This window comes from Notechis scutatus, chromosome 2 (genome assembly GCF_049901735.1).
Source record: "Notechis scutatus isolate UNSWTSFEM ecotype Mainland chromosome 2, rNotScu1.2, whole genome shotgun sequence".
NCBI lineage: Eukaryota > Metazoa > Chordata > Lepidosauria > Squamata > Elapidae > Notechis > Notechis scutatus.
The window spans coordinates 202,726,336-202,750,052 of record NC_142010.1 but is presented as its reverse complement, the minus strand read 5'-3'; the positions used below and the strand labels follow the sequence as shown (position 1 = coordinate 202,750,052).

The 23,717-nt window shown below is 34.9% G+C and overlaps 1 protein-coding gene across 1 annotated transcript in view; it reads left to right on the top strand.

Moving 5' to 3' along the window:
* Positions 1–23,717, top strand: part of LOC113416890 (guanine nucleotide-binding protein G(q) subunit alpha) — a 97,112-nt gene that overhangs the window by 15,672 nt on the left and 57,723 nt on the right. The window contains exon 2 of the mRNA XM_026675006.2: positions 14,912–15,096. Within this exon, the coding sequence (XP_026530791.1) occupies positions 14,912–15,096 (185 nt within the window). The remainder of the gene's footprint in view (positions 1–14,911; positions 15,097–23,717) is intronic.

Below are 23,717 nucleotides of genomic sequence, written 5' to 3'. Positions count from 1 at the left end.
AAAAAAAAAACAAACACGCTTAACTGCAGGGTCACTTAATGCCCACAACATTTGCTTAACAACTACCACAAAAAGTGTCACAAAATTCAGCAGGATTGTGTGGTGATCTATTTAATAACACAATTTATGGCCATAATTTTAGGTTGTTATAGTCAGAAGTCAAGGACTACTGTATTTGCAAACATTAAAGGCCAATATTAGACAGAATATAGTATTTTAAATTTGATACTTCAAGAATGTTCATTGCCATTGTCTCATAAGACATATAACATGCAGGGTTATTTAGAAGGTGAATTAAATTTTGTGGAAATATATATATAGATTATTTGCATTATGAAAGATAAAAATTCTAATTCTTATTTGTTTAAATATAGTAATAGAAAAATGTTCTTATTTAGTGACACTGTTATCATGAAAAGAAATCATGGAAGAAATAGAAATACATTTTAATTAGAAATTAGATTCCTTTTAATTTTGCTATTCTGAACAAGTTCCTGATCATAAGCAAATTTAATTCAATATAATTTGCCCCAGAATTTCAAGGTAAGTATATCCTATGTATCGGAAGTGGTTTCAGGCCTGATTTAGGCACTGTATAATAATAAACATTATTACATTGCCCTTTCTCTACAAGTTGATCTAGGGCAAAAAAAAAAAATACCTCAAATAGCTATATAGCAAATTTGTCATGAAATTATTTTTCATGAAATTATATCACACTAGATGCATTATTTAAACAAAGGGCATTGGTTTTTCGCAAAAGTAATGTCTGTGGACCATCTTGAAACTAAAATTTTCAAATTGTTCTGTGTTCCCAGAAATCACTATAATAAGGGTGATTGTTTAAATTGCTATAGTCATATCCAGACCTTGTCTGCCAGCTAAACTATTGCTGAACTATCAGCTCTGTGTCCAAAAGTTTTGCTAAATAAGATTCACATAGTTTAGTAAAGGTTGATAAGAAAGTAGATTGGCAAGTCTTCAGCATTTAGTTTAAGAGCTTTTGTGGAAAAGTCATCCTCCTTTTGTGTTGATCTTAGCTAACTGAGTTGCATGGTGTTAAAGTAGTGGTACACAACCTTTTTAATACTAAAGTTTGAATAGAGCCTTTGACTGATATACCAATCACCAAAAAATGAGTGAGGCCAGGACAGCAGTATTTTCACATAGTGTGATCTGGGCAGTCATATAGATGCTTTAATTAATTCATTCATTTAAAACAGGCAATTAAAATCAATGTAAACTTATTAAGTCCAGTGAACATACTTCCTTCCCATACATTTAATAGTTTTGCTACTCTGACACATTAACACTTTATTTCCCAGCCTTGTCAACTTTAAGCTGTATGGACTTCAATTCCACATCTCTTCACATTGGCAAGGTTGAAAAATATTCACTGGGTAGCAGCTTCGGAGATGAATCAAAGCTGTTCAGGAACTACATGTGATCCCGAGGGCATCGTGTAAATTATATAAAAGGAGCAATAGTCTACTAAGAGAAATCAAGTTGCAAAGAGTTTTGTGAAGCCTTCGAGGTAGGCCAGGTCAGGAAAGAGACACTGGCCTGAACTCTGTTGCTGCAAGCATTAACAACAGAATCTTGAAAGTCTTGATAGCAGCCCCCCATTCAATGCAGAATCAGTATGGGGTTATTTTGAGTCTTTCTCATGCTTCTCCTTTCCCAGGACAGGAGTTGCTGTCTATTAACAGATTTGCTCATGATTCTTGTATTCCTTCAGCAGTATTACCTCTGCATTCCTCCATACCCCCTCCCCCAGCAGAATCCATCTCCCCACCTACATGCAAAGACATTCCAGGCACGTTGCCATGGGAATGATTGCAGACTCACTTCCTCCACCCTCACTTGGCATTTCCCAGAGTCAACCGACAAGTTTGCTGCTATGCAGTCAGATGAAGTTGGAAGTCCCCCCCTTACGGTGGGAGGCAGAAGGTCCTTTTCATCTTGGGGTTCCCTGTCTATTGATACTGGGCAACAGGTCACAAGGATGCCCCAGTGCCTCTAGATAGGAAAAAAAGCTACTCTAGTTTAATCCTACCACTGTGTTATGAATTATGATCCTGCACAATCTAGGCTATGAAAGTGTCCATGAAATGTTTGCTTTTCTCCAAAACAGGTTGAAATTATTTACAAGCTAGCTTCAACTTTTATGAAGGGATATCTCCTGTCATATTCTATGCTGTGTACATGTACAAGTACTGCACTGTTCAAAATAGACAGGAGGGGGTTTGTTTACAAGGACAAAAGACCGCAGACAAATATGCCCAATGATATGTTACTTTTTAATGTGATAAATATAACTATCTCAATAAACCTTAATTAAAAATGATATCTTAACATATCTTAATAAATATTAGTATTTACACAAGTAAAAAATAGAAGATAGTAAATTAATTTGTGAGAGGAATTAATGAAGAAGATGAGGGAAAAAAACAAGCTTGAAAATATTGTCCTTGTAGAAAATAGAAAATTAGAGTACATTGTAAAAAGGAGGGAGGAAGGGAAGGGACAGAGCAATTGAATGAACAAGCCAAAGGAGGCTCACTTTGGATGGTTGTGTACAAGAAATAGCATCACTAGAAATACAACCACATAGTCATAATAGATCCTGGACAAAGTAAAAGAAATTGCATGCACATTGCATATGCATTACTATATTACCGGTAATATGGTGCAAGTGCGTAAACATCTTCTTGAATTGCCACAGCTTACCAGCTACTATTAAAATACACTTTGCCTTCCCACAGCTGGGTGGATATGAGATTTATTTTGCAGTATCAGTAAACGCTAGTAGCAGTAGCTTTATGTGCTACAGAAATTGATCTTTAAGTTACAAAAGTATGGATGACAGTAGCTAGATCATTTTCTTCTAAATAGTTATTGTTGCTATATCAGCTGTACTTGATACAGAAATAAACATGATGTAATCACTGTTGAAAAATTTATGGTGATAAGCAGTTCTAAGTTGAAAATAAATCTGGATGCCAAAAGATTGTGTATACCATCATTTGTGTTTTGGGTTGTGTATTGTAGATAGTGTGTTACTTGGACTTTATAAAATATTTAAGTAATCTACTCATGGGAGGGATTCAATATATTTGTAATTTATATTAACTAAACAGAGAGATTAGGAATGATGTTTAAGAAGTTCAAAGTCTCTAACACATGTTCTTTCTATTTCATATAAACTTCAGAAGCAATATTTTATTGCAGGATATATCAAATTGATTATTGGCTTCAAATTAGAAAGGGGGTACTTTTATTTTTATTTTTTTACCTGGAATGGTTTCTGCTTTCTTAAAATGTGGCAAACTTGAGTTTATATTAAATAGTTGACATTTGTACTAAATTCTCATAGTTCTCACTGTTATTTAACAAACAATTACTTGCTCAATTAATATTTTCAAAAATAACTGCTCTAATTCAAGTAGTTTTCAATGTTTTTTTTTTACTTTTTAATGTTGGCAAAATAATCTTGAAAGAATATGCTTTTAAAATAGTTTACTGAAAGTATCCAAGTCGTGCTTTATATGATCGCATATATATATAATAAATATTCCATAATTATTTTGTATTGATAATATGATTTATATTTATGTTTATAATTATACTAATATTATAGGTTATTTTTAATATTAAAGCATATATTTATAATGTTTACAGTATATATATATAATATAATATATGTGATAAACACTACAACTCAAAATATCATTATATACTTTCTAAAACTTAATATTATTAAGTATAATAAGTTCTTCTCCATGGTCTGTTTAATCTTGACTGATCCAAAAAGGATCAGATAAGCATAGGTTTCATAATTAATTGGAACACATACGTACATAGCATTGGCAAATGTTTTCTCATTAAAAATATACTTTTCAACCTCCCATTTGTCATGCAGGTTTTAATAGAAACTTGTGAAATTTTCAGGGAGTGGTTTAATCTGCTATGCAAAAAGCCATGGAAATTGTTCAGTTCTGTAATTGATTTCTTATCCCTTATATTGGAAGTGCATTGCTGGCAGATTAGATGGTTTCACTGAGCAAACTGCTTTGCCAGTGTTTGACCTAGTTATTTTTTCCCCACTCCAGTCCTCATCCCACAAGAGTAGTGAGGGAGATTATTTAATATGCATAGCAGCATTTTCTAGCCAGTTATATGCCAGGTGAGAGGTTATACCATAGAAAGAGAAAGGAAGGAGAGGCAGCTTGTGAAGAAATGGAATGCATGAATTGATTAGTTCAAAGAAAGAAAAAGAAATCAGAAGCATCTGATTTGAGAAGCAGCTGCAATTCCCTATCTTTAAATCTTTTGGAATGTTAGTTTTGTGTCACTGACATGATAGCTTGGTACACAACCAGTCAGTTGTGCTGTTTTAATTTTCATATAGTACAGAATCACACTTCATGGTCCATCAGGTTATACTTGCTGATCTTGGGAAGTAAAAAAGAATTGAAAGCTACTCTATTAGGATTAGATTCCTAACAATTATATTGCTATATAATATATAGCATGATAATAGAGTACCATCTTCCGAAAAATTCTGCACAAGCCTGATTGATAGTTAATTTTCTATAACTTCATTCCTTTTATGATGGATTACTGATGCAGTCATTGGTTAGCATATTTTTATTATCTATCTATATAATGGTTAAGCTGTTGGACTAGGACCAGCATATTCTGGGTTTGAGTCCATTCTCAGACATGGAAACTTACTGGAGATCCCATTCTCTCACCCCAGTCAACCTCACATAAAATATATTTGAAACTATCACAAATTCTTGAGATAAAATGGAGCTTTTAAGATAACAAATAAATGAATAAATAAATATGCAAAACTATTGACACTAGCCACCATAACATATTCTTAAAAAGGTTTCCAGTCCTCATTTGTCTTGTCTGTAAAATTCAAATTAATCTAAAATCAGATTTTGTAAACTTCTAGCATTTAGTCAGGGGGTTAGAATCTTAGTATTTGCAATGGTGCAAATGCTTCAGTTCCATAAATGTCTACTTTAATGTGTCTATGCTAAATTCTTTCATGCAATTTTTTAGTGTTGAGAATAGGGGATTACATTTTTCCAAACTAGTGCCTTCCAGATGTATTGGACTGTAGCTCATAGAATATGCTGTAACCATGGTGAATAGTTATGAATCTAGGTTACAGTCAAACACATCTGGAATACACAAAGCTTATTTAAATGTATGATTTATTGTTGTAATCTTCTGGTACTTCCTGGCAAAATTAGTGTTATACAAATGGAATAAATAATCTTCTAGAAGGCAGTTTTTAATGAAGCTGGTTTTAGATTATTTTTAGGCTCCATCCAATTTTATTCTTGATGTTCTTGTGTACATTGTTCAGTAGATGGACTTTCTGTGGGGATGCAAAGAGTAGAAAAATTCCTGATAATAGTTTACGTTACCATACACTGAATTTTGTTTCTGTTGCAGATATTAGGTCCTTGATCTCTATCTAGTCTTAGTCAACTAATTTGGGTCAAGTTTATGATTTATTTTTAAAATAACACTATAATAGAAGTAAAACTTCTATGCATCTTTCATTAGAACCAGATGACATATATAGTAATGTTGTATTTTTAAACTCAGATATTGTACAGTATTGACTTCTGTGAAAGAGTGTTTATGTTTTAAAAAGATTCCTAATTCCAGTTAATCTAACAGCTGTCTGTGAAGCCCCATTTTGTACCAGCTGAAGCACATAGATAGTTTTCAAGGGTAGCCCCAGGTACACCACATTGCATAGCCCAAATGGGAGATGACAGGAGCATGAGTGACTGAATCATCTCCCATTTGGACTACAGCAATGCACTCTACGTGGACCTACCCTTGAAGAGTATTCAGAAGCGTCAGCTGGTAACAAATGTGGCTGTACAGGCAATCTTGGCACCCAAAGAATGGCACATGTAACACTTCTGCTATTTGAGCTGCATTGGGTGCTGGTCTGCTCCCAGGTCCAATTCAAGGTGTTATGACCTATAAAGCCCTACATGGCATTGGCCCAGATTACCTAAAGAACTGTCTTTGGCCCATTACATCAGCCTGTCCCACACAGTCAGACAGGAAAGGTACATTGTGGACCCCATCAGCCAAAGAATTCAGATGGCTGCCTTTGCCCCCACCCTGTAAAATACTCTCCCCCTGGAAGTGAAACAGGCCTGATCTTCCTTGGCCTTCCATAAAGATATAAAACATGGCTCAGTGGCCTTGCTTAGGGATTACAAAGGAGCATGCAGCCATGTGCTGCTTAACCCCCTGAAAGTCCTACCCCTGTTTTTTAATCAATTTTTAACATTCCTTGCCCGCTTTTAAATTTTTACATACTGGTTTTATGCTTTTTTATCTTTTTATTATAATTAGTTATAGAATAGCTATGGGATAGTTAAGACTGCAGAAAGAACATTGCAACCAGCCTGCCTTTGATAGAAGACCTATAAATTGTGTGGGTCAGAAGGAGGACTGAGAAAATATCTGCAGACCCCTCACATCCTAGACACAAACTTTTTCAACTCCTCTCTTTGGGATCTCATTATAGAGAATTGCAGGCCAAAACAACTAGATACACTTTAGTTGTTGTTTTCCTCATGTCATCAGTCTGCTGAAGACTTAATTCTCACAGTGTTGTGACTGCTGTCAAATGTCTGCGTATTTACCCATGTAGTATGGCTGTAGTATTATTATTTATCCTTATTATCTTTCTTACTCCCCCTTCTTATTGGTATTATGATTATGGTTCTGTTGCTTTGCATGTACATTGAGAGCTTCTACAACAGAGACAAATTCCTTGTGGTTCTAATCATACTTGGCCAAATAAAATATTAAATGTAATATTGTACATAGAGTCCCTCTGGAGGAATGGGCAGCTCTTAATTATAATGGATGGACAGACAGACAGATTCTGTTTGGATAGAGAAAAGTTTCCAGTTAACTCTACTAGTTTTAACCTGTAAAACCCTGTGTGGTTTGGTTTTCAGGTGTCTCCAGGACTGTCTTTTTCAAGTTGAATCAGCCCACCATATTAACTTGATTGGGGAGCAGAGGCTATGGCTACCTACCATCACGAGATTACTTTAAGGGAAGTTTGGAGTCAAACATTTTGGTGATGGCATCTACTCTTTGGAATAGTCTTCTCTCAGACATTAAATTGCCAATTACCCTGCTAACTTTTGAAAAAGTACTAATGACTTTATGGAACTTTTGGCCTAACAGCAGTTGGATTCACCTGCGTGTGTTAGGAAGCTGAGGTTTACTAGTTTTCTGTTATTAAATTTTAATTGATCTTTAAATATTTAAGAGTTTTTAAATTTCTATTGTTTTATTCATGTGTTGTGAACTGTTGGGATTAAAATGGCATAGAGCAAAGCTTAAAAACTAAATAACTAAATTTATTGGTTATATTTTTCCACTCTGATTGCTTTATTCACTGCGGTAGTTAACTATGGAGAATACTTCTGGTTTGCTTCTATATTTTTGTTTATTGTTTATACTAAATCCTATTAGCAAAATAAGAGCTCATCCTAATACACAGATGGAATTTTGACTAACAGCAAACTGTTTTCATTTTGAAAAACCCTGGTACTAGCAGCTAATTCTGAACATTCAGAAACATTTTTTTTTTAACTAAAAGAACAAACATTACTGTAGTGTAATATATGTCTGGCCAGTATCACAACATTTAGAGTGTCAGATTTTCTTCTGAAGATTTACAGCACCGTTGATCAAAATTTGAATGACCACAACTACCATCGTGGCCTTTCAAAAACATGGGCCATCCAACAGCTTAGATACATTTCCAGAAGGGGTGGGGACTTGTTATCTGCTTCTGTTTTTTTGTTTTGTTAAAGTTTTAATACTAGGGATAGGAGCTGGAGACAAAATCTTCTATTCCTCTGCCTTAAACTCTTTAAAATGGCCCTAAATCTTCATTTGGTTTGAAGGCAGGCTTAGTATAATTCAAAAGATTACTGCCAGTATTTTAAAGTGATTTGTTTACTTTTGTTGGCTTTTAAATTAGATTTAGTAGAACTCCAGCACTAGTCGTTTTTCATATTGATAAGAGCATGTGTGGCGCCTTTACCTGTGGACTTCAACTCCCAGAATTCCTGAGACAGCTACCTCTGGATAAGAGGAATAAGTAAGCTACCTTTAAAGTCTGCATAGCCGGGGAATTTTTAACCTCTGGTGTAACTCTAGTGATAAAAGTAGTAAATATATCTAGCAGATCATATGTAAACAGCTACATATAAGAGGAAGGGATGGAAGCTATCAAACATTCAACTTTTTTGGAATTGTTGGAGAAAGGGAAACTGCTAAGATGTGTTTAATGGTGCTGTATATCTTTTGGTTTACCCCGATGGGGAGAGTTATATTATGGCTTTATTAATAATTAAATATTGGTGGAGCTTGTTGTTGAAATTTAGTTAGGATAATGAATGCGTGTATAAGCCAGAGGTGGTATTCAGCAGGTTCTGACCAGTTCTGGAGAACCGGTAGTGGAAATTTTGAGTAGTTTGGAGAACCTGGAAATACCACCTCTGACTGGCCCTGCCCGCATCTATTCTCTGCTTCTCAAGTCCCAGCTGATCGGCTGGGTCTTCTTTGGTTGCCCTGCACAGGAGAACGGAGCTGGAAAGCTGGTTAGTGGGTGGGGAGGGAATGGGGATTTTGCAGTATCCTTCCCCTGCTACGCCCACCAAGCCATGCCACACCCACAGAACTGGTAGTAAAAAATTTTGAATCCCATCTCTGGTATAAGTGTGTGTAAGTAGAATTTCTATTACTGCAACATACAGTGTCTGCTTAACAATATTCTTGCTGTTACAAATGAGTAGTGTTTTCATGCATTTGCTTAAATGCTTTGCAGCCAAATAAATCAGTGTTTGTCTCACTTCTCCATGCAGCGATTGGAGGCTAACTGTTGGGAAAGAGCTGGAAATGAAACAAGCATTATTGTCAACTTGGTGTTGTAGAACATTGTGTGTAAGAAGAAGAATGGTAACTTAAATTTGTTTCACTGGTAAATTTTGTAAAATAATACCTGCTATTTGGAAGGAAGAAGACAGTGAAGTTCTAAGAATGGGGTTTGCCTGTGAGAAATTGTGGTTCAGTTTTTAAAATGGAATGGAATTTGATGTTGGATCTTTGCCTTTGGAGTATTTTATCTGTTAGAGTACTTGGCATAATAGTACTACTAATGTATTCAAGTTCCCAGGAAACAAGCTTTTTAGAAAATCCTTCCTTTTATGCTAAGTCCGTCTTCCTCCTCTTCATTTGGAAGAAGCAGCTTTCCCCGCCTGCCACAATATTGCTTTCTGTACTCTTAACGATGTCACATAAGGCCAGGGAGAGATACGTGCATTTCATGCATGACATCAATTGAGTTGTGTGCTGCCTTTGTGGGTGTATGTGTGTGTTTGTGTATGTATTTTATTTATTTCTTTAGAAAATTTATATAGCCACTTGCTCACTCACACCAACTCTATATCTATATATGTATACATATGTGTGTGTGAGATCTTTAATTGGCCAAAACATGCATCACAGGGCAACAATTTTTGAACCACAGTACCTCAAATGGGCTTATAAAATATGTCCAAAATCCAGGAACTATAATCAATCAATCAAACGTTTATTGTCAATGCACAACATGTGTACAATGAAATTGATAAATAACTCCAAATGGAAAGAAATTTGGAAAAGTTGTGGCTGCTTCAGTGTTACTGGCTGTTGCTACACTGCTAAACTGGTCACATGATCTCATTTACAGTGTTCCATGACAGTTTCCCAACCAGTCTCTCAATTCTGGGCTCCCTCCCCCATCCAGCAGCCACCACTTACCTGTCTGCTAGACCTGTCTGCTAGGAAAGGAAAGGAAAGGAAAGGAAAGGAAAGAAAGAATTTTCCAATGTTCCCTGCCAGATTTCCTCAAGAAAAGTCACTGGGGAAGCCATGAGGAAATTGGAAATTGCTTCTGTTCCCACTGTTTTTTTTTTGCTCATCTTTGGTCATTCTGTTTTTTTGTTTAGGTAAGGAGATGCCCCAAAGCTTCTATTGCTAAGTGAGACAATAGTTAAGTAAGTTTTGCCCCATTTTATGACCTTTCTTGTCACAGTTGTTAAATGAATCACTGCAGTTCTTAAGTTAGCAATGTGGTTGTTAAACGAATCTGGCTTCCACATTGACTTTGATTGTCAGAAGGTGATTACATAAAACAGCAACGGTTATAAATATGAGGTAATTTACAGCATCCCAATTTTGGTTACATGGGGATGCTGCAACGGTTGTAAGTGTGAGAAATGGTCCTGTCACTTTTTTCAGTGCCACTGTAATTTCAAATGGTCACTAAATGAATGGTTGTAAGCGGAGGCGCCTGTACATAAAAATTGTGGGCATGATGTGAATTGATACACATTTTAGATTCAGACATTTGAGTTCTCTTGGGGAAAATTGATGGTACAACATCTGTGTCCTTATATGGCTTTCTTCCTTCCACTATAAATGTTAACTTCAGTGGGAATGAAAATGCTGATATTAGCCATTAGCCGTTGACCAGGTGAAAAATGTTAGGGAGAATAAGACATGATTATGATTCACATCAGCTCAATATATCTGTCCTTCAAAGTAGATCAAATCACAGAAACAAGGATCAGAGGAATACTATTTTATTGCATAGCATGACAACTTAATTATGAAAGCCTGCCTTTGAATCCTCTCATAGCAACAGAATCAAGTGGCATTATTTTGAGTTTCTTTCTCACTTTCCCTTTCCAGGACTAAGTTTTATTTTATCTTCCTCCCTTAGTGCATATCTGCATATCTATATCTAGGTTATTTCCACATTCCTCTACACCCTACCACATTTAACTTGTTCTTGATAAAATATGTATAATAAGTACTACCTGCTATGTTAATTGTAATCTAAACAATGAAATAATTTGGCCTTTGAAATATAAACTGAGTACAATCCAGAGTAGTGAAGTATAATATTGCTTACTATATTCTTTGACAACTAGTGATGAACTAGTAAGGTTTCAGAAGAATGGAGGAATATAAATGTTGCCTCTGTATTAAAAAAAGAGAGAGAGAGAGAGAGAGAGAAAGGAGGACAATGCAGAAAATTACAGACCTATCAGTTTGATAGCTGCACAGGACAAGGTCCTTCAGCAGATTATTAAGCATCAAGTTTATGAACACTTAGAAAAGAATGCAAAGTTAATAAGAGCACAAGGAAGTCCTGGCAAAATAACATTTTTCTTCAAAAGAATTATTAGATCAAGGAAATGCCATGAATATAGTATACTTTGACCTCAGCAAACTTACAATATTTTCATGAGCAAAATGGTAAAATATGAGCTAGAGATCATAACTACTACATATTCATTATTGACTAATAATCAAAACCAAAGGGTAGTTAATACTGGCTTTACTTCAAGTTTGATTGGAAGATTGAGACAAGTACCATATACATTGCCCTGATGGCATATAATTTAAAAAATGTTATTATAGTTGGTCACACAGCCAGATGTTTGGATTGTTTTTGGCATTTTTATCTACCTATCAGCTCCTCAAGGACCTGGGATAGGCAGATGTTCTTTGTTGTATTAAAGTATTGTCTCAGGATATAAGCTGTTCCAAGCAAAGCAATTGACTGATGGTGATCTTGTCAATGCTGATAAGTATTTAAATGGTGCTCAGATGTTTTGGGATTGTTCCCAAAGGGCCTATTACTATTGGTAGTACCTTTGCTTTGTTTTCCACAATAGTTTTACTTCTGAAAACATTATAGATAAACTTCATCAGTGAACCCAAGCAAAATGAAGTTTAACAGGGAAAAATGAAAGGCATAAGTATAGGATAGAGGAGAACTGGCTTGAGAGTAGTACATATGAAAAACATCTAAATGTTCTAATCAAAGAAAAGTTGAATATAGGCCCATGGTATCATGGGGCTGTTAAAACAGTCAGTGCTATTTTGGGATGTACTAACAGGAACATAGACTCAGGAAGTAATTGTTCCATTTATACTGCCTTGGTCAAAACCCTCTTGGAATACTGTGTCCGGCTCTGGGCACTGCAGTCTGAAAGGACATCAATAAATTGGACTGAGCTGGTAAGGGAACTGAAATCCTATGAGGAACAGTTTAATTAAGTTTAGCTTGCAGAGAAGAGAAGAGAGGAGAGGAGAGGAGAGGAGAGAGAAGAGAAGAGAAGAGAAGAGAAGAGAAGAGAAGAGAAGAGAAGAGAAGAGAAGAGAAGAGAAGAGAAGAGAAGAGAAGAGATAGCCTTAAGATATCTAAAGCAGGGATCTCCAACCTTGGCAACTTTAAGACTTGTGGACTTCAACTCCCAGTGTTCCTCAGCAAAGCTGGCTGAGGAACTCTGGGAGTTGAAGTCCACAAGTCTTCAAGTTGCTAAGGTTGGAGATCCCTGATCTAAAGGATTGTCAGAAAGAGAGGAGAATGGTCTTGTTTTTTGTTATCTCCAGGGCCAGAATTAACATAATGGGTTAAAACTACTGGGAAGTAGAATCATTAAGAATGGTTGGACATTAGGAAGAAGGCAAGGCAAGTAGTGGCCTTCAAAGAGAGCTGAATATCCATTTCCCTGAAGAGCTTGGGTTGAACTGGAGGTTGACTGTAAAATTTGAGGCCATTTTTGTTCAGCTCTGTTACTCTGATTAGTCTGAATAGATCCAATGAAATTGGTGAAATGAAGTGGTCATGACAGACCACTAAGCCTGAGTTTATTGTATGACCATTGCAAAGCAAAACTCAATTTCAGTGAACTCCACAAGTTTCATCTGGCACATAGAAAGTATCAAGGCTCAACAGAGTTTTTCTGCTGTTGTATATGTAATAGGCAACTTAGAGTTTTCATGCCTGTTAATGAACTTGAAGAAGTAAGTTAATCAACAACTCCTTTATCTTACTGACACTTCATCTTTAGTTAGATGGTACAAAGTTTGCTGCAATTCATTGTTGATGAACTTTAGACCAGAGACATTATCAAAGTTTCCCTTCACTTCATCTTAAAACAAAGAGCTGGGTTATATTGGGTCAACTATTTATTTATTTATGTTATTAATCACATTTATATACCACCATCTCACTGTTTCTGAGCAGTTTACAAATATTTACAATAGCAGTTTAATGTTAAAATATGCTGGAATTCCAAAGTATATAGCAGTATCAAAAGTTATCAATTTGCAGGATTTATACTTATAGCCAATATGGTGATTTCTGTTGGTATAGAATTTTAATGCAAAAATATATATATCAAAGAATAGAACCCCAGATCTGTTGAGGATTTAAATTACTTTTAGAATATGGAACAAAGAAAACAGTATATGGGAAATAATCGTACCATTTTTCACTTCTGAAATTGAAAAAAATGATTGTATATTGTGCCAGCTTGATATTATTCACTAATGTCCAAATGAACTATGAACATCAAAATTGGATTTTCCAAATCTTCTCTTTATGTTTAACAAATACATTGAGAGTCTTACAGTGTGCTCTTACATTTGTCAATGAAAAAGTAAATTTGATTAAGTTGAGTGACCTACTCTTTCTTTTAGTTCATTTATTGGAGTGGTTCTTTTAGACCACCACAACAACAAAGTTTCTGTCTTTTATGCTGTATTTCTTTCTAAATCAGCAATGTGTTTGAGTTCAAATAAAATTCAAATACAATCCAGCTTTCTTCATTCTATTCAAGCATCCTTCACTATAAGGAAGAAGGCTGATTGTAATCTACCAACAGCTAGCATTGCCTCTTGTTTGCAGTTCAGCCAAGATGGGCCATTTATATCACGATATTTTAGTGGCCCATCTTGGCTGAACTGCAAACAAGACGGTTAATAATTCCTTATTAGACAGTTTATGAGATCTTGAAAAATAACACCATGTTCTATAGTATTAGTGGCCAGGTATGTGGAACTTCCAAGGAATAGAAAACCATATCATATCAAAATCATGTTGAGGGTACAGAAACTGCAAAATTGTTAAAAGTCACTCATTTCGTTATGTAGGGATAAATTTCCTGCTGTCTGCCTGGTCACAATTTGGATGTTCTCATTTTTCTAATTTTCATCTTGGATATAAAAAAATAGTTGAATGGTTGGCAGGCTGATATATAGAATTGTTTAAAGCATCTACTTTAAACATCTAGAGTAAAATCAGGAGATGAATATGAGTTTCATTTTTTTTTAGTGCATGAACTTGTTCATTGTGACACAAAAATAGAAGCATTGCCTCTCTGCAGTTATGTCACATATACAGTGTCTTCTACATTTTGTTATGTTTGTAAAATGTTTTCTTGTAGAAAAGGACAACGTTTACTTGGGTCCTTTATAGGAAAGGAGCAAGGGCACATAAATACTTCCAAATGCAAATTAACAAAAATATCAAAACTAATTCTAAAGTGTAAACATAGTTAGAGAATTTTAAGCAAAATGCTTTTAAAATTGATTGAGGGGATCTAAAGCTACTTCGTGATGATATGGATATTATTCTGTATTTCATTATCACATAATCTAGTGGTACCGTGATGAAGTAGTTAATTATTTGATTATTAGTGACAAAGAATATTCTCACTTGGAAAATGAGATTTACACTGTATATAAAATGTTTAATTGTTAGATGCAAATTACTTCTTTTTCATGTGACAACAAGGCAAAGATTAAGTAACATTTATAAGTTTTAGGTTTGATTTAATTCATTAACCTAGTATTGTGAAATGAAATAAGTTAATTGTTAGGATTAATATTCTTTTATTAGTTTAATTCTTAAAATAGGCAAGTAAAGCTGTGGAGCTGATGCTTTTTCCTCCACCATTGTAATCTAATGATGATCTCTTCAAATGTTTTGCAGGTACAGGAGAAAGTGGCAAAAGTACATTTATCAAGCAAATGAGAATCATTCATGGTTCAGGATATTCTGATGAAGACAAAAGGGGGTTCACAAAGCTCGTGTATCAGAATATATTTACAGCAATACAGTCTATGATCAGAGCTATGGATACACTCAGAATCCCATACAACTATGACCATAATAAGGTAGGCTATCTGTTTTAAATATATCAGAAATTATTTTCCAATTATTGTATTGGATGGCTTTGAATTTATAGATTCACAGTTCTGGAAAACAAAATACTCTATAATTTAGTGTAGAAAGTAATAGAAAAAATATATCCTGTGACATTTAAAGCATATTGATAAATGATATTAAGTCTCTATTAAAAACTACTCTGTTGGATGTTTTATCTTTCTTAGTTTTTCTGTAATAATAAGACTAGTAGATACATATGTATAGAGTTATGGACTATTAAATGGGAAGTCACATGACTAATCACTCTTCCTTTCACATAGAAAATCATCCTTATCTCTCTCTCTCTTTATCTAAAATGCTTGCTTTGTGTGTGAAGAAATCTTTTTTCTGTAGAGTCATATTGAATCATATGATCTCCTATTTGTAATTGCTATACTGTATCACTCAAATATTTTTACAACCTAGGTGAAAAATAGGAGATCTGTATAAACTAGTTCAGAAGTCTCCAAACTTGGCAACTTTAAGACTTGTGGGCTTCAACTCCCAGAATTCTCCAGCCAGCTATGTTAACTGGAGAATTCTGGAAGTTGAAGTCCACAAGTCTTAAAAGTTGCCAGGTTTGGAGACCTCTGAACTAGATCTATAGAACAGAAAAGGATTTCATAGATAAAGCACAGAATGTCTGGAAGGAAATCTTAATCTTTAAATATGTATTGTCATTACTTCCAGCAAGTAGGAGAAAGCTGAATGAGTCTTTTGCTGTCTTTTTATCCAGAATGGCTTCTGCAGGTCATAAGAATAGTTCCCCCAAAAGAATGTCTACTGTTTACTTGATATAAAAAGATACAAGAAGTGGTGCCAGTTTCACAGTTTATGTTATCATTGTATGCCAAAGATTGAGGAAATTAGAAACAACCAATCTGTGCTTGAAGGAACACAGCCTAAAAAAATAACTTAACAAATATAAGCTGCATGGAAGCACATCAAGAATTTTGCCCTTAGGCAGCATGAAATCTGCTCATCGATGATAGGTCATGGATTATATTCAGAATATTGTCTTGATTCCGCCTTATCCCCTAAATTCCCCTAATTTTTTGCTGAAATGTGCTTGGGAAAATTGTGTCTATTTTTGATTTTGTTTTTCTGACCTTGTAATTATCTGCAGGAAAAATAACAATACTGGACATTTCCTGCTAGTGATTCAGAGCAATTCTCAAAATTCTAGTAGGTAGTCCTCAACTTACAACAATTTATTTAGTGATCATTTAAATAGCCCTGAAAAAAGTGACTTACGACCGTTTTTCACACAACCATTGCAGCATCCCCGTGATCATGTGATCAAAATTCAGACAGTTGGCAACTGACTCATATTTATGACGGTTGCAGTGTCCTGGGCCCAGGTGATCTCCTTTTGTAATGACAAGCAAAGTCAATGGGGAAGCCAGATTCACTGAACAACTGTGCTACTAACTTAACAACTGCAGTGATTCACTTAACAACTGTGTCAAGAAAATTCATAAAATGGGACAACATTCACTTAGCAACAGAAATTTGGGGCTCAGTTGTGGTCATAAGTTGACGATGATATGTAATTGAGTCTGAAGGAAATAGAGGAATGATAACTTTGAAAAATATTGGAAGTTTATATGCCAACACTAGAGAAAGGAAAAGTTTATCCTCTCTTGCCATGAGTCTAATTAAAGCCTATCACTTGCCAGCTGCTAAAGATAATAAATGAGAAAAGCGGTCCACCTTTCCATTCTGATTAAATGTAATTCTGGTTTGCTGGATGATTGCTTCTCTTGCAAATGGAATGGGATTGGAGAACAGAAAGTAAGAATAGTCAAAAAGAAATCAGCAATGGCAGGTGTCCTCTTCCACTCTTTTTGTCAGGACAACATTATTACTGCTAAGGCCGACTGGGCCCCCTGGAACCTTTGGCTTTTTTCAGAAGCCCTCTGCTAGGGATGAAAGCAGACTTCTGGCATCAGCTATTTGCAGTGTGCTATGGTTAAGAGGAGGAAAAGAATGAAAAGAGTGTTAAGAGAGAAGTGAAAAAAAAAAGATCTGAGAGAGCGAGAGAGCACAAGCAGTACTATTCCCTTTGGTGTTTGCCTTGACATATGATGCAACTTCCAACAAATGATTTTGGTAGGAACTGTTACTTTTAAACAGAAAACAAGTTGCTCAATCCTAATGTATGGCATCACAAAAGGGAAACGGGTATCAGAGAATATATTCTGGGGACAGTTTCAAGAAAAAAGGGCAACAGAGCGGATTAGAGTGGAGTGGTTGAAAAACAGAATATCAGGGGCTTGCTCAAGAGGCATTTTGATAACGCTTAATATAAACCACCCAGAGAGTGCTATACAACGGTATGGGGCAGTATATAAGCCTAAATACTATTGCTATTTTTTTAGGTAGATTGTACTATAAACTGGCAGCATAGATAAAATTCATGAATCTTTATAGGCTGACCTGGGAAGAGTTTGTATATACTGTATAGTAATACGAGTACTGATTGCTTAGATCCATATGAAAAGTCCTGATTTTGTTAATAAGGTTTGACCAAGAGGAAGGGTAATAAACATCACAATATTATGCATATGTTTACATCCTTAGAATTCTTAAGTAAAGAAAAAATTGGAAGGAGAAATCCAATCAAAACCATTTGATTTATCCCAAGTTGCAGTTATTTTTTTAAGTCCAACTGTTAAATTAAGTTGGTGGCTGTATAGCTTGGAAGAATTTCAATAAAATAAAATCCTTTTGTGATTGTTGTTAGTATTGTTACATGCGGGCTTTATTTTAGGTGTACACTCATTAGCAGTACAGCTTCTTTTTAAATATGTCTGCTTTTTTAATTGATCAGTATGAGTCTTAGCAATTCATTTGTTAAGAAATATCCACTGTAAAAGCAATTAGGTACATGTGTGATTGGATGGTCAAATCTTTGGAAAACAGGGAAAATGTAGCATTTGCTTTCTAAAACAAAACATTATGTGATAATACTTATGTGGGGTTTCAGTTTCTTCTGGGATGAAGTGAGAGCATGTAAGTGAGAGATCTGTTGTGGGGGGAGATTTACTTTTGGCTCTCGCTTTAGGTAATTCACTAGAACATTTCTCACTTTGTAGGGTGTCATTTGTGTACAACAGCTCACTGAATAAGCAAAGGTATTTCAGGGCTGGCTGATGAGATTGGTAGGGCATCATGAAATAAAGGAACAAAGGTTCATATGATCTGAGGGAGAAATACGTTTTTGCAAAATATGCTTTCAGCAATAAGAAAATGTCAACTGAATCAGGAATACCCCAGCCTGTTCATTATCAGTGGAACCTGTTTGTATAAAAAATGACATTTCTGCACTCGTGAACAGCCTAGAACTGGGTGGGAAGGTAGTAGACTGCATAAATCGCCCAAGGCCACATCATTAAATTTCAACCATTTAGTTGATGAATTGTAGTGGCACAATTTTGGATCTTTCAGGATTTAAGGGTGGTAACAGAATTGTTTGCTTCTTTGAGGCAACTTTCTTGCATACCCTTATCCCATCTAAAAAGCCACAGAATAAACACACACACCCAAAAAACCGACAGTGCACTACTTCACTTCATTGCCAGATGGCCTTTACAGCTCTCCAGAAAGTGAGGCAGCTGAGTTGTGTCCCTGTGGCCTCTGAAACATTGTCCATCCCAGATCTTGAACAGAAGAGATGCCAGACAGGAGAGGAGCTAATTTAATCCAACATTTTGTGTCACACAAGTCCTCTGAGATGCTTTCAGGAAACATGGAAAACAGCAACCATTTTCCATTGAGAAGCCATAGCAAATGGCACATAAAGTGCAATAAACCCCCAATTAAGATGTGATCTCAATTTCAGGCAAAAAAGTTGCATTTGCCAGTTACTAACTAAGCTCCTGACTCTGCTGCACATATTTCCCCAATTAGGCTTTAAATTAGCCTTTACTTTTGTTGCTTATGATACTGGGGGTTCTAGATATAAAGACCAGTGCCATTGATGACCTACGGAAAGCTATTTTGGAATTACTTAAATCTTTTACTAAGAAAATATATCTTAGTCTGAGTAACTGTTAATTTTAGTAAACTATTTGTTTTTTTCCATCAGTTTTGAATTTTAAAGTTTTTCTGATTGCTGCATGCGTAGGGCTGATAGGTTAAAGAAGGTGGCTTGAAAAGTACCAGGAATATATACAAATTTAACCTTTACTGTCACGATAGCAGCCTCACTTATAAAGTAACAAAGTTGTTGATTATTTGTTTTCCATAATGAATCCAGATTGCGGTGAACTCCTAATACTGTATGCTATTTAAAAAAAATATCCAAGAATTATATAACATAGCCTAGTGAAGCTTCATTCCAAAGAAGCATGTTTAGAACTGCAGCCTAATTCAGTGGATAAGAAACAGCTGGAATGTTGACAGTGGTGGAAGTTAAAGGAGATGATGTTCATCTTTTGCATTTGCTTTGTTTTTTGTTCTTGCTTTTTTGTTCTGTATTTTTACATTTGTCTTGATTTGTTGCTTATATTTTTAAAAATACTCAACAGACCAGTTTATATTTTGCCTAATGCTTAGAGAGCATCATTGTTGCAGATTCAAAAGCTTAAAATAATGGTTTTGTTTTAAAAAAAAGGAAAGAGAAAAGCACTGTTAAAATCTCTTTCTGGATCATTTGTAACCATCCAAGAAAAAATGTACGGCTCTTAAAGACAGTTACTATCCCGTAAAACACTGGAATAGTTTCTTTCTTGTGGGACTTATAATGGCTTATTTTATAACAAGCTGCTCTCTCTCTCTCTTTGTTTTGTTTTGAGCTGTAATGTGCATAGAGATAAGGATGGCTCCAGAGTTTCACAAAGCCAGTAGACAAATGATCAAAAATGTCTTCTTGCATATCACAGAGAACAGGTAGGTTTTTACATTAGGCTGAAGAAATTGTGTCCCTTCTTATATAAATGAAGGAATGGAAAAGGGCTAGCAGCTAACTCTGTATCGGGCCTGTGTAGCAATCTAGTTCTTTGAGTAATGAATGAACAACCAGCAGGTTTCAAAGTCTCCACTATTTTTTATCATCAATGGGAACTTTGTCCCAAAACTGCAGGGGAAGTAGGAAGACTTAGTAATATCTCTATGCTTTTGGTGAACCTCAAATTTACTGCTTATAGAATTTAAGGGTAAAGCAAGGCCAGTTCTCTGGATATTGTGTTGTAGAAAAAGATATCTGAAGAGATTAGACAGGTTTCTGTCATTTTGTGCAGATCTTTACTCTTGGACAGTTTGCATAAGTGACGTTTTTTCTTTTTCCTCTTTTTCTGGACTTACCTTGAAATGTTTAAGAAAATTTTGAATTAATGGATGGATGGATGGATGGATGGATAGATAGATAGATAGATAGATAGATAGATAGATAGATAGATGATGGATAGATAGGTGTGCATCTTTCATTTATGAAAGAATACAAATCAAATTTGAGTTCAAATTATGAAAATGATTCATTTAAAGGTCTTATTAGCCTGGTCTTTCGGAGAAGCGTATTTACTTGAACTCTATTTAAGTGTTTTTTGCTTAACTATTTGAAGAAATTGTTTCTATTTTTTTATTTGAAAAATAGTAGCAGAAAATACGTAGTGTCCCTTCAAGGATCACTTGATCACTTGAACAAGAATTGGTGGAATACTAAATAAGTTTTCAACAATCATTACATACCTTTAGGCTCATGTTGTAATCTATCACACTGTACCCCAGATAACTCACAGTTCAGAGAAGTTGGTTTTTAGTTTAGTAATAGATCCTCTGATCAAAATAAGATGCTTGCATATGTAGCTTAAGGAAATGTCAGTTTAATAGCTCACCTTTTTAATAGCTCACCTCACTTAAAAGGAATGACTTTTGAGATAATAAAAAAGATCAGTCACTTAAAATATGCAGATACTAAGATTGCTGACATATTTATGGCATGGTGCTACTCATCATTTCTCTGTGCATTATGGACATGAATATTTGTCATTTTCCTCTCTTTGCCAAAATTGTCATCAAGAAAAGATTGATTCCACATTAGAAAAACACCATACTCAGCAACAGCAGTGAGAGGAAGTGAACCATGTGTTGCTATTGATAATCCTGCAGTACTGTGATTCACAATGTGATCAGAACTTCATCTAAATTAATAAGGAAATTTTGATTAAACAAACAGTATTCCAAGAAGCATTGTGTTTCATGTTGATCCAATATTTGCTGTAGGATAATCAACTTTCCTAAGGAAGTCAGTTGAATCAAATGTTCCAATAAACCAGACAGTAATCAGATTTGAAACTGAAAGGCCCTCTCCTAAAAAAAAATACAGAATGTATTGATTGCTCCATTGGAGGACACTCTGTAAAAGTGGATCAGGCAGACCTCAAAAAAGGGTACTTGATAGTTGCAAGGTTGGAAAGAGCAAGAAAACATCACAAAAGATTTTGGTATCCATCAGACCATGATTAGACAGATAATGCGGGGAAAAGTCATGCTATTGTTAATTTTCCCAGAAGTAATCATCCAATGACAATCACCCCGGAAAAATACATTCTGTTCCAATACATTTCCCATATGACAGAAACCCAGAGTAAAAACAAAGGATTCACAGATCACTTTTGTACTATATATTATATCCATTATAAGAAAAGCACTGAACAAGAAAGGTAAGTGTGGGAAGGTAGTGTAGAAAACAGCACTGTTGGTGAGCTGAAGTTTATATTAACATGGGTCATGCTGCAGGGTAATACTTGTGCAGGTAGTATTGTAAAAGTAGCATATAAGTACAGATAGTCTTTGTGTAGTGACTGTCTTAGTGATTGCTCACAGTTATGATGGCGATGAAAAAATCCAAATATGAAATGGTGGCTGTCTGGGACATACATAGGAAATTAAGAAGCTGAAAACAACGTTTTTTCTTCTAAGGAGATATATTTTGCTATTGAGTTTCTCCCCTACTTCTTGCGTTCCATTAATTTCAATCAGTAAGATGCAATACCTATTGCCATTTTAGACGATCAATTAAATACTTTTTTCGCCCTATCTTGTTTTTATTTAAAAGGACATTTTTTTTAAAAAAGAATTCTGTAAGCTAGCAATTTAGCCATCTCTGTGCTTTTTCCTCTCGCCTTCCAGAAATAACTGTGTAACCTCGTTTGGCCCTTCTGTAGTTTTAAGTCAAATCTAGTAGTGCATCCTTCTTTGCTGTCTTCCTGTTGGGCTTCCTGTGCTCCTGTGTACATTGATGATACCATGTGATTCAGCACTGTGTCTGGCAGCTTGTCTATTTGACAGTAGATAACGTTAAAAACGACAGTATTTACTGTGTAATAGTTTCTTTCTTCAAATCAGCTTGCTCCAGATGACATAAAATAAATTATCTTTTATTCACAGAGTATGTCTGTGTGTATGTAAATGAGTGTGTGAGTGTGAGATGCACAAGCATGTATGCATCTTCAACCAAGTAGGATTTTTTTTTAAGATACAGTTTGTGCCCATTGACATAGTAATAGGTTCTTGGAAAGGAAACCTTTTAATGTGCATCTTACGCCAACCACTGCTTCACAGAAAAATTGTGTTGGTGTTCAGATGGTAAAATGACTTGCATTATTTTCCTAGGAGATGAACTTACTTTAGTTGAAGTTCTTTAATTGTACCATAATGTAATTATGATTCCTTAAAATTGGGAGAGGACATCCCATTTTAGATAGCTGGTTCCCATTAAAGGTAAGCAAGAAATAGTCTTAAACCAGAAGTCAATTGGCTTAAAGAGTGATTTAATCTCATTAATATTATATTTAGTTCTCCTTCAGTCTTTCTGAAACTACTAATCAGCATCACCATGGAGGTGCTAATTTTAATCTTACACTAAAATATTAAGATGTTTTTTTAAATTCATTCGTTTTTTTATTTATTGGTCACCCATTTTACAGAATGAAATGAGTTGGCAAGTTATCAACAGAATTTTAAATGAGAAAAAAGAAAATTGGTCATTCTTTTTGGGGATTGTTGACAGTAGAAGTAAATAGTCTATGCCATTCTTATTACTAAGAAACTGGTGCTTCAGCAGCACAAACCTACAGTTATAATGTCAAATAATAAATAAATTGAATGCCTGATGTTACTTGCAACTTGTTTAAAGATTTGGATGGTGTTTAGACAATTAAAATAAAATATAATCATCTTTTATTGAAACTATTGTGTAAAACTTTGTATACGTACATGGACAAAAAGCCTTAGTATTTATTTTGCTGTTAGCATTTTGCTTTTTTCCATTTTCTTGTTCTTTTGTTGTTGTTTATTTAATTACATAAAGCAAAAAAAAATGTTTTTTACCTCCTCCACCAACACAGTATGTTATGTGAACAAAATATGTACTTGGTTAGTTTATGTTTCAGTTTATGTGTGACACTTTCATATAGTTACTTTGATAATTAAGAATGTTATCTGAGTATAGTTATTACACATAGTAGAGAAATTTCAATGTGAAGACTGATAAGCTTAATTCTGTAAACTGATCATATCTAGTAAAGTTTCTTTTATCATACGAAATTATGTTTATAATTAATTTGTTCAAATACTATGCAATTAT